This window comes from Gobio gobio, assembly GCF_949357685.1.
Source record: "Gobio gobio genome assembly, chromosome: 16".
Taxonomy (NCBI): domain Eukaryota; kingdom Metazoa; phylum Chordata; class Actinopteri; order Cypriniformes; family Gobionidae; genus Gobio; species Gobio gobio.
The window spans coordinates 7,666,811-7,678,942 of NC_137109.1; the positions used below are offsets into that span (position 1 = coordinate 7,666,811).

A 12,132-nucleotide genomic window follows, 5' to 3' on the forward strand; every position below is an offset into this window, starting at 1 on the left:
ACGTACTGGACATCTCTTTATTGTTTTGTTAAGGAGTAGGTAACACTGCACTGATGCTTGTTTTGGGACAGTCTAACTTGATATGTCAGGCTACTGTAATTTAAAGATCATTTATCAAAAAGTGCACAAACCACTAATTGTATTATGATTTTACAATTTTCTTCACTTTTAAAATATTAATTTACTCATATACACTACCAGTCAAAAGTTCGGACACACTTTCCCATTCTCTTTGACGGTGTGGAAAGTGTATCCAAACTTTTGACTAGTAGTGTACATGTTAAAGAACCAGCTCTTTTAATATTACATATGTCCACCTGCTGTCTGTGGTGTCTGCTGGTGATGGTGTGGGTAATCCTCCGATGCAGCTAGTGCTTCCAGTGCCTGGAGGGTGGACACTAATGCATCATCTAACTCCTGAGCATGGTCTTGAACTGTCCTAGTGGTCACATTATCAATCAGTGTTACGGGAACTTCCTCTTGACCCTGTGCCACAGCAGCAGAGGCTTTGTTTCTTTTGCGACCCTTTTTCGGGTCATCTTCGTCAGAACTGTTATCACGAAACCCTGGGGGCGGTGCTGCTATGCCAGGAGGGGGAGGCTGCAACTTTCCTCCTCCATCATCCACCTCTTCATCTTCCTCGTTCCCAGGTAGTGGTAAGGCAATGAGATCAACAGCACCTCCTTCACGAGAAGCACATGCTTGTGTGCACTGCTGCAAAATGTGTCTTCCAGCCTCCCCAGGGTCTGAGATCAAACCTTCAGCTTGGAGTTTTGCCTTGCAGGAGTCACAGAAAACCCTCTGTGCAGGCTCCATTGTTTTCGCTCTGTTCCTGAAGCTTGAACTGTCATCAGAGGGACCGTCTTGTTCAGCCACAGATTCAGTGCTCTTTAGAGTGGGGTCAGACTTTGTGCGTGAGCGACTCTGTACCTGCGAGATAAGATTCTCATTAATGTCAAGCTCCTGTTCTGCTTGTATCTGAAGCTCTTGCATCTGTTGTTGCTCTTTTAAATGGATGTGACACAGGCCAAGGTGCTGAGATATGGGTGATGCCGATGTCTTCTGTGTTGCCTCTCTGGACGACCCCTCTCTTTCTTCGCGACGACTCCCACTTAACACAGTGGCTCCGGAGCGGAATTGGGCATGGGTGCTTCTGGAATCTAAATGACAGAACTGTCTGAGTGGTTGAACGAGTAGAAAACATGATGGATGGGGATGAGTCCAGATGACAAAGGTGAATCTGTTGAATAGAGTTCTCAGAGATGGAAAAAAGCCTTGTGGGATGTGATGATATGCTGTGATCTTTCTCTTTGGCAGACCACAGGAGATGCGAACATCCAATACATGGTTTAGCGGTACAAAATACAGAGATATGAATTTATCTAGATCAGCATTTCCGTTACACTTACATAAACCGATTCAAGATGAAGATGGAGGATTCAAGCTGGAATTATGAATGATTGCCATGAAAAATCCTTATAATAATTAGAAATTACATTTGGAAGCAACCTGATGAATTCATGTCATGATTGATTTGATTCTTCTCACTATTAGAAAATGTAAATGACAAGCGTATATTTAGATGCCACCATGGACATGTTCTCGCATCTATTTTGCTTTGAAATGTCCCAAACTGCGTATATAACAACGTATTCTAGTTCCGCTTGTCATTGAAAGATGAAAAGCAAATGCACTGTCAGAAAATGATATGCAATGACTTTTTTTGTATTTGAATGAAATTGCAACAATAACATTTCTAACATACCTGCCTTGATCATATAAGGCTGACCAGGTATCCTGCAGTAGATTGTCCTTTTAGGGTCCACAAATAGCTTGTAATAGCCAGAGATCAAACAGGCAAAGTTTGATGCATCTGGCCACTCCATTAACAAGACCAAGGGCTACAATAATTAGTACGGAAACAGATGTTAGTATAGCATTACATTTTAGAATGTCATATATTGCAATGCTGTTTCTCGCTCGCTCTCACACACACACACACAAAACAAATTCATTCAGGGTTTTTTTTAATTTCTGCATTTTTTCACACCTTTGCGTCCAGAATAACAACTTCAACACGTGCTACCCCATGATGCTCTCTGAAGAGCTGGACCTTGGCCACGCGGCTGAACTCTGCTAAGACAGTTGTTAGGTTGTTCTTCAGGTCAATTACATGACTGATACCATGCCTCGGCCCAACCAACAAAGTAGTGGCTGACTGCTTCTCATCCTTTCCATAGAAAAAGAAAATAATCAGGAGTTTAATGAGAAGGACAAGTTTGAAAGCTATAAAATCAGTGTAAAAATGTAAGGGTTATTTGTTTAATCTTGATTATTGGTTGAGAAGCTATGTCAGATTCATATTACCAAGCCGACTGTGTGAAACAAGAAGCCTCCAAATGGTGGGAGGTCATTCAAGACACGCATATACTGTAGTTTTCCTTGAAGAGAGGAAACCTGCATGGATAAAGAGAAAATAAAACTGGCGAGTTGTGCAAGTGCAAAGAGGGTGATATCCTAGCCAGCAGAGGGCAATGTTTTGCTGCTATAAAGTGTGCTGTGACTATAAATGATCAGTATGGAGAAATGAATTGCACACAGCATACCTAAATTCCAATATTACACATATCGTCCCCTTGGAATTATAAGGTTCTATCTGCGTTCTGAGCAGTTTTGAGATATTGAGCTTCAAAGTTTTTGCATTACATATAGGAAAATGTATATGGGGAACAAGTTTCTTTCAAACATGAAAATAACAGGGACCCTAAATGTATTCTAAATATACAATATCAAAATCCTCTCAAAATTGTAAATGGGGATTTTTGGAATGGGTCAAATGCAGATAGAACCTTCTAATTCTAAAAAAACACTTTTCGCTTAGAATTATAAGGTTCTATCTGCCAAACCATTATTTGAACATTAAATATAAAAAATAATGTTGTAACAATGTCTCAACATGTGTTGGAATGTAAAATTTTATCCTTTCTTATGACATTTCTTCATATTTTTAGCACTTCCATGTATTTAGGACATTTCAAATTAAGCTAGGCAGGTCTAAATATTTTGTCCAGTGCAGATGTAAATTTTTGGTACCAATTTGGTGGGTAATTAAACACATTATTGAAGAAATTGTTCATCTTTCTTTTGTTTAGACAGAAAGCAGCTACTGTAATACATCTGAGCAGGATTTTATTCCACCTAAAGTGGGCCAGGTAAAATGTCTTTCTCTCTAGACATCAGTATGGCTGAAATAACATGCTAACGTTTATTGTTGTAATTAAGACCCCATCAATTAAACTTTTTACTATTTGACCTTTAAGGCTTAATATTGTAAAAATTAAGACATTTTAAGACTTTAAAAACTGCAAGAAAACAGACATGCTTCAGCAAATGAATTCATAAAGTTTAATAATCATTGAAAAATGATTCACTGACTATATGTGATACCTGGAATTCGGGCTGCTGTCCTTGACAAGATCGTCAATAAAATTGTCGATCTTGAGGTTTCTTAAAAACTTTGCATTGTGTGCCATAATCCTCACAGATATTGTGTGTCTGCGATCTTTCCTGTCAAGGAAAAAGCCGGCGACACAACCTATAAAGTTGATCCTGATTGGTCCTCTTCTGTGCATTCGAAGTGCTGATTGGCTCACGCAGATAGAACCTTATAGAGCCAAGTCAGAGTTCGACTTTGTAGATAGAACCTTTTTGTTTTTCAATAAAAAGTCCCAAAATGTACACAACTTTAAAAAAAAAAACATCACATAATGTAAATAAGTTGTCATAGAATAAGAATATGTGAATAACTCAATTTTGACAAAAACGTCAGATAGAACCTTATAATTCCAAGGGGACGATATCAGATATGCTTTTAGAGCATAAAAGTCAAAAAAAAAAAAAAAAAAACCCATTCTGCATTAGATGAGATAATAGTTTCTTTGTCCCATGTTTCTTTTTGTCATATTTGGACCTCTATATAAATTGTATTTGACAAATATTCTTAGTAAGCAGATATACCTTGTTACCAGCTGGTGGAGGATGCTGATATGTCTTTAACAGCTGTGAGAGAGTCTTGCAGACGTTTTTCTCCTTGATGGTTGGCAACAGAGTCAAAGGAAGGAAAGGTTCCAAACCCCATTCTTTCCTTAAAACATGCAACCAGAAACAAGACTTTATAGTATGTTTTGCTGGTTTAATCAGCGTCATCTACCACTGGTGGATAACAGCTTATTTTGGGTGTAAAACTACATGCTATATAGCCTATGGTTATCATGAGGCATCTTTACACAGCCGAGTTAAGGCGGCTCTAAAGCGGATCTGTGTCTGCGCAAAATTCCGTGTAAAGACGCAATACAGCATAAAAGCAGACTTAAAATATGCCGGGTCTGACCTACCTCTGCCCCTAGAATCAAAGGCGATGCTGAACCGGCTTTGATTCGGTATAAATGAACGCCTGTCAGTGTCAGCTCAGGCGGCGCGAGAATCAAGAAGCATTGTTATATTATATTCCAAAAATAATCTCTTTGAGAACAATATTTGCTGTCCTACCTGAAACGCTATCATTGTTCATTTGTTGTGACTGCTCCAAAGTGACTTTCTGGCTCTTTGAAAAAACTTTCGACCACTTTTAATCCTGCGGTGGGTGATCTTACCCGGTGTAATAATTCATAATTTCTTTATAGCATTTGTTCCATCGGTCACAATTTTATTAAGAAATATAAAATGGCTATACCGTAGCCTACAATAGCCTATCAGTACAGAATTGCGCCTATATATAGCACGCAGAGGACATTTTATTTAATTGTTTATTATTATTTTTATTTTTTTTATTCATAACACTTTGTTAAAACTGTAGTCTTAAAATAGTAATGTTCAAAGCAATTGTTTCCAGCGATTTTAATTCCTGTGTAAATGCATTTGTGCCGCTTCAGAGAAGCATTAAACGGTCTGTGTAAATGCTCCTTTTTGTGATTTTATGCCGCTTCAGATTTGATTTCTGTGCCGCGTTTGCTGTGTAAATATGCCTATATAGACATGTTTGCACAAAATCGAATGCGTGTTTCTTTGGAAGAAGGCTAAAGGGTCTGTTCACACCAACGCAAATGTTTGGCACAAAAATTCTGTCATTGTTGAAAATGTTGCAATAAAAAACACTTGGCGGCAAACACGGATAACTATCCATTTTTGACACGGGCATTAACTTCTGTTCATTCAAATTAAAATGTGTAGCGCACCGAAGCCTTAAACCATAACTAGGGCTGTCAAGCAATTACAATTTGTAATCTAATTAATCGCACATCAAATTTGGCTGAGAAATTACTCCCAAAAGATTATTTAAAGTCATCAAATAGACATTACAAAAAGTCGCTTCAGAACAAAATATTTTGGGGTGAACTATACCTATGATGTTTGTTTTTATTAATAAAAAAAAGTGTTAAATGCGTTAATCAGATCAATTGGCTACGGTAAAAAATAAAGCGTTAAAATTATTAACACGTTAAATCGACAGCTCAAATCATAACACATTTATATCTTTTAAAAAATACAATTTCCCCTTTTTAGGCATTCATGCATGTTTTCAAAAACCCTAAGACTTACTCCACGTGCTTTAGAGAAATCTTCTGATTGGGTCTCGCAATCGACACAGTGATGTAGATGTGAAGGGCTGCCAACCTAAGTGTGACATCAGACTTCCAATCCATTCCATATCGCTCTTTAATGACGTCATTGCGGCTCTGTGGGAAGTCAGAGCAAACAATAGATCAAGAGGCGTTACACTGATATCAGACTACCCATGTGAACATTCGTTTCTTCACTCGTGACTAAATCCACCTGTATGTAGAGGTACTCAAATGCAGCGGGGTCTCTCCTCAGTAAGTCAGCAGGATCCTTTGGGAAGAAGCAAATACGGAAAAGACACTTCATTCCTTGGAAGTAGGTCCGGTGAACTACCTGAAAATATAGAATAAAAGGAGAATTCATTATAGATTTCACCTTTGAAATACAGCAATAAAAAAACATTCCAGGACTAAAGCAGCCATATCAAAATTTGATTCAACATCATGTAATTGAGGTTTTCCCAGTTCTTAATAACAGAACAGTTGCGCTGTTCTATTACTGTATATTCATATATACGATGGCATCCATCCATCATCCAGTCTGAGACGACACTGAAACAAAATCTATGTTTCAAAATCCAATTTAAACGAGTGATTAAGGAACGTTTCAGGATTTGGAATAATTTAATTTAACTGAAAATGTAATTTATGTCACTATAATCAAATAAAAGAATTAGTAACTGAGCATTTGGACTCCTTTGTACAGACGGTCAGATGTTCAAGCTCTCTGGAATATTTTCAAATCATGCTGGATAACATGGATCACTAGTATTTAATTACCACTATAAATTCAAATTAAGTTTTTTTAACTTGCGTTGTTTGTTGTTACTCACCATAGGAAGCTGGTGTACCTTCACTCTAAAAAATGCTGGGTTGTTTTAATCCAAACCCCAAAACAAACCCAACCATTGGGCTAAATGTTTTAAATAAAATTAACCCAACAGTTGGGTTTGTCCATATTTAACCCAAATTTGGGTTGAAACAACCCAGCATTTTTTAAGAGTGTTGTACTAGGGATGAGGGATATGGACTTAAAAATGTATCACGATATTATCTGGTATTTATTGTGATAACGATATAAATGTAGTACCATTCCCCGTGTTTTTGGCTACAAGTGAGAGCTGCACGCATTCTTGAGAGCCTCAGAAAAACAAGCAATGATCTAAAGTTAAACGTACCCATCATCAAATAGGCTCCGATAATAAACAAATTTCATCAAATAATAAAAAAAACAGCAAATATCCAAACACCAGCCTTTTTAGAAACGGAAAAATTGCAGATAAACTTTTCTTCTGTAAAAGTGCAGGTAATGTTTGAATAGTGCAACTGTGCTGGAAAACATCACACAATACAAACAATAATAATTCAAATCAATGACAAGTTTGAAATGTAAACGTAGATTCTGTATTTATTCATATTCTCATGGTGCAAACAGTGCAGAAAACAGAAAAAGTAATAATCCCAACCATGTCTTTAGATTACAAAAAAAAATTGCAAATAATAATTTAATGATAGCATTTAGGTAATTTGAACTAAAACTTGGTAATAATGTGCGAATGAAAAAGTATGAATGCATATTTGTCATTTTAACTGAATTTAGGACTGGTGGTGGTGCTTAGACATGGTTGGTCATTCTGTGTTTCTGTAAAAACAAAAACAAAACAATATTACTGATAAGATAATAATACTACGAATTCTATAATATAAAACGCACTAAGGATTGATGAACTGCTGGGTTTATGAATATTAATCACGTTGTCAGCGTTCGCTCGAGCTGATTTGCTGAAATCAAAACAGGCACAGTAAAAGGTGAGCGCCAGCCAATGAGATTGACGTTTCTTCTTGTTCATAACGGTTGAATAATTCCAAGCGAACACTGTTATTTTACAGTAAAATACAACAAAGAATATGGTTTACATGTAGCGTGTCGACTCTCTTTGAGTGTGTGAGAAACACGGAGCGCTCTCAGTCGGGCACTAGGGATGGACAATACCACTTATTTTGTTTTCGATGCGATACCGATACTTTCAAGGCCAGTATCACCGATATCGATACCTATACGATACTTCTAAACTGAACTTTTTAATTATTAAATGTATTAAGTTATTAAGAGTAAAATGGGTAAAGTTATCCACTTAACATTATATTTGAAATGTATTTTAACATTCAATATGCCTTAATTGCATCTTATTAGATAATATTTTTGTTTACACGTGGTTAAAATATGTTTACTTGTAGTGGTAACCATGGAAATGTACAAATGCTAGTTGAACTATGGTCACTGTAGTAAAAAATAAACCATGGTTAATTTTTTATAAGGGACTGCCAGTGACAAGACATTGCACCCATAAAATGCAACCTTTTTATTCTGACATGATTTATATTAACATAGTTACAGAATAGAACATGGTCAATATCAACTTTTAACATACAATTTAAAGAGTGTAATTGGACTATGTAGGCAACAATTTCTATTTGTTTATTGTGAAATAACTCAAACATATGTGTTTTGTCTTCTGATGAGTATTGTTCTGGGCTGCGTTTCCAGAATCATCAATGTTTCCTTATGATAGTTTGGGGAAATGCAGATCTGTTTGTATACAGTGTCAGCAGTGAGCGAACGCTCTCTCTGTGATTGACTGGTTCTGTCTTGCAGCATTTGCGTGCGTTCAGATGAGCAGGAAAATAGTCCTATACTACACAACTATTCGGTAACATAGGTTATTCGTATTGTTTGCATTAAATAATCTTTTCAAAGGGGTGATGAACTGAGAAATCAACTTTCCTTTGAGCCTTTGGTATATCAAAGTTCATTGTGATATAAGAATATCCTGTAAGTTTCAGAGCCGTTTCAAACACAACGCTGTGCCTTCTATATTGGATCCGACAGGAACGGTGCAACACACTTTTGTGAGTAAAACATGTTTTTTTTATATGTGTTAGTATTCCATTGTTACACATCGTTTGATATCTATTGCTTTTCAGACGGGCTATCACCGGCCTGCCGACGGACTGTAGTGAAATAACATTCCTTTCTTGCGTGTGTGTGTGTGTGTACGGTTCGCGGTTATATTCACTGATATTCACAGCCAAGTAATACAGAAATAACATTCCAATCAATCGCAGGTGGATGAGAGATGAATCATTGTGTTTGTTTGATAAAGATATTTTGCGAGTCCTGTGAGCGTTTTCCCACACGCTTTCAAAACAATTCCTCATGTGTACTGACAGGGGAGCTCATTAAATATGCAAATCTTATCCAATCCTAGCCGTGGGTGTTTATTTCCAAGTCTTCAGTGGCACGCCCATCAAAACCGACCGTTTTTCAGAGAGCCTCAAAACCAAGGCAGAAAATAGCCTATTACTTATTCATTATGATGTTTTTGAATGTAAAAACCACGCGAAAGTCACAAGTAGACCTCAGACAACAGTATTAAAAAAATAAAAAAAGCCAGTTCATGACACCTTTAAATAAACAAAATCAGTATTAAAGTAAATATCTTATATCAGTAAAAACCAGTATTTTTAAAATATTTGTATTTGCGTATCGATACATTTCGATGCTCACATCAGTATTGATATATACGCTCATCCCTATCGGGCACTTCACATTAGTGTTTACTGTGCGTTAAAAACACTGCATTCATTGAGATGAACTGAAATAGCGCGCTTTACGGACCGCTTGACAAGGCGCGAATCTCTCAAACGCTCAGTCCAAGTGCTCAGCGAGTGAAAACATATCTGTGTGAACAGGTTCCAGATTGTAGAAGTAGCTCCTCTTTTAGTGATAAACTCCTCCGCAGCTTCCGCCATCAACTAGGCTTTATCGTTATTATCGCAGGAAGACTAATTCTTATCGTGGGGAGAATTTTTATCAGTATATCGCAAACGATAAGATATCGTCCATCCCTACCTTGTACCCCACATTTAAGGATTGCTTTTAAACCCTTTGAACTTTAGAGTGAAGGTAATGCATCAATCATTGGGTTTTGGGTGGCATTTACTCACATGAGACAGTGGCTGGTTTTCCTGGAGCAGATGCAGCCTCTGATTCTGGGCCAGTCCACCGGACTCCAGCATCAAAGCAAAATGCTCAATGTAGCGTAGAGAGAGGCGATCCTGCAGCGATGAGATCACATCCTGTGGCAAAAGGGAAAAGAAGAACAATTGCTCGTGGTTGGTGTTTTTAGCCCCTAAAGCATCATGAATTCTGCTATCACAATATTTCAAATATGCAATGCAAAGTAAATGTATTGGAAAGCAACGGCATCAGCAGTGCTTTAACTACAGGAGGATAGGCTTGACATTTCCATCAGCGATGAAGCATTGAAGCCAGCACTCTTAATCACTGTACCCTGCTCTCAGTATCTGTCACTGGAGACAAATGTATGATGCTTTTTACTGACTAGTGGCTTTGCTTCAGAAAAGACTGCAAATATTTAATGAGGTTTACATGTGACCAAAGCAAATGCTGTGCTCCAACACTGAAGCTCCAATGTGTGCTTGTCTGGAGTGTACTGGCCAGTGTGAGGTGATACCTTATATACTTTGTGTTTGATGATAGTAACCCTCGCAATGGGAGATAGACAGATTACCGTGTTGTGTACTGTCACCAGGATTGAGATAATCTGTTTGGTGGTATTGACCAAAGGCTGAAGATATCACCTCGAAATGTTAACCTCGCTGTGAAACCACAAATGTAGTAAAGCCTCAAAAAGCTCACTCGGTTTTCTGCCATTTTTATCTTGTTTATTGACATACGGTATGATATCAATACTTTTCCTGTTTGGTTGGTCGTTCAAGTCCAACTGGGATGTTCGTATTTACGAGGTGAGAAGTCGTGTTTACGACATCATGTGCGTTCAAGTCTCTTTTGGTCGGTGTACCTTCTCTTAATGAATTTCACGAAAATACAGCACGGTTTGTTAACTCTGCTTATTGAAAATGAAGAACAAAGAATGCGCATCAGCTGAGTTTTAATATTTTACGTTTTTAATCCACTGTAAACTGTATCGTTAAATATTAGGCTAATTGTTATATTAAAATGCTATCTTACTTTGTTGTAAATGACAAAGCCTGACAGTGTTACTGCTAAATCCGTTATATTCAACTACAGACGTTGCATCCATTGATTCCGCCATATTTCTCAATTGACACGCCCCCAACTCATACAGATCGGGGCTTAAAGAAAATCCCCAACTTCCCACTGGTATTTACGACTTCGTGGTGGCGTTCATGTGCAAGTACATGTGCACGTGGTGGCGTTCATCGTATCGTAAATACGATCTTTACGACATGACTTGAACGCACCAATAGATCCTTTGATTCTGATGTAATGGAATACAAGTTGTATATTTTTCAATTGATTACAGCTACTGGAAAAAAACTACTTTGCCATTTTGTGGCTTTGCCATTCTAGCCATTAGCATCTGCTCTAAGGAGTCTTGTTTTGTGTGAAACATGACAGGGGATTGGGGATGAACATAAACAGTGCAATGCATTCCATGCAAAACAACGTATCATGTCTTTGTTTGTGTTACCTGCCTAGGGACTATGGATGTAAATTAGCAATGTTGCTACAATCTGGCATGATTATTAACATGCATTAAATCAAAATTCCCCCATTGTGCTTCTAGTAACGGAAGAGTTTCCCCATAACACTCACCCTAACAGTGGTGCGGCTGTCAAATGTAAAGGATTTGATCTGTCCATTTTCCAGAAACACCTTCAACACATTTGGTATCAGAAGCAGAGAGTCGTCTTTAAGCATGGTCTAAAAAAACAACAGAGGGGATAAAGAATGAAGAAGCAGTTAGTGAACCTTGGGAGAGATATTAAGAAAAAAAAACACTCAATAGGTAAATACAGAGAATCAAATAACACATCTAATATCTTACAAAGAAAGAATGTAGAAACACATGAGAGGACTTTAACCGTATGGAAAACCTTAAAGAAAAGCAGTTTAAGTCTTAAACAATGCTTAAAGGGAAGATCTTTGTCTAACTCATGAGCAATATATGACCAAAACTACTTTAGACGCACAGTAGAATTAAGCAGAAGTCGTATCACATCCATTCCATATCCAATGCGATACCATGTTCTATAAATGCAGATCAATTGGACACAAACACTGCATATATTTGTAGCAAAAAGAAGATCTCTTCAAGGCATCTACTTTATATTCAATAAAAAAGTTAAAGGTGCACTAAGTAATTTTTGTTTATGTTGAATTGGCTCAAAAGCCTACTGCCATTAGCCTGGAAGCCAGCCGATCTTTGCCCCGCCCACAACATTTGAGGTCCGGAAGTTCGGTCTGGACTTGATCTGTTGTGGAGCAACTATGCTGGAACCAGAGCTGTTCGGACCAATCACATTGTCAGGGCGGGCTTTATACGATGATGGACAGATGATAAACAGTAACGTAATCATCCACGTCACCAAAGAGCGCTTGGGTTGAATTTGTTTACTAAACGGAGAACTTGTTCGTATGCGTTCACCTTTACTTCTCTCAAAA

General features: G+C 37.6%; 1 protein-coding gene across 1 annotated transcript in view; it reads right to left on the reverse strand.

Moving 5' to 3' along the window:
* Window positions 1–12,132, reverse strand: part of frmpd3 (FERM and PDZ domain containing 3) — a gene marked incomplete at both ends in the record, with an annotated part of 28,755 nt that overhangs the window by 2,964 nt on the left and 13,659 nt on the right. The window contains 9 exons of the mRNA XM_079838859.1: window positions 318–1,160; window positions 1,766–1,901; window positions 2,051–2,230; window positions 2,368–2,457; window positions 4,018–4,144; window positions 5,599–5,735; window positions 5,833–5,952; window positions 9,627–9,758; window positions 11,284–11,391. Coding sequence (XP_079694985.1) covers window positions 318–1,160; window positions 1,766–1,901; window positions 2,051–2,230; window positions 2,368–2,457; window positions 4,018–4,144; window positions 5,599–5,735; window positions 5,833–5,952; window positions 9,627–9,758; window positions 11,284–11,391 — 1,873 coding nt within the window. The remainder of the gene's footprint in view (window positions 1–317; window positions 1,161–1,765; window positions 1,902–2,050; window positions 2,231–2,367; window positions 2,458–4,017; window positions 4,145–5,598; window positions 5,736–5,832; window positions 5,953–9,626; window positions 9,759–11,283; window positions 11,392–12,132) is intronic.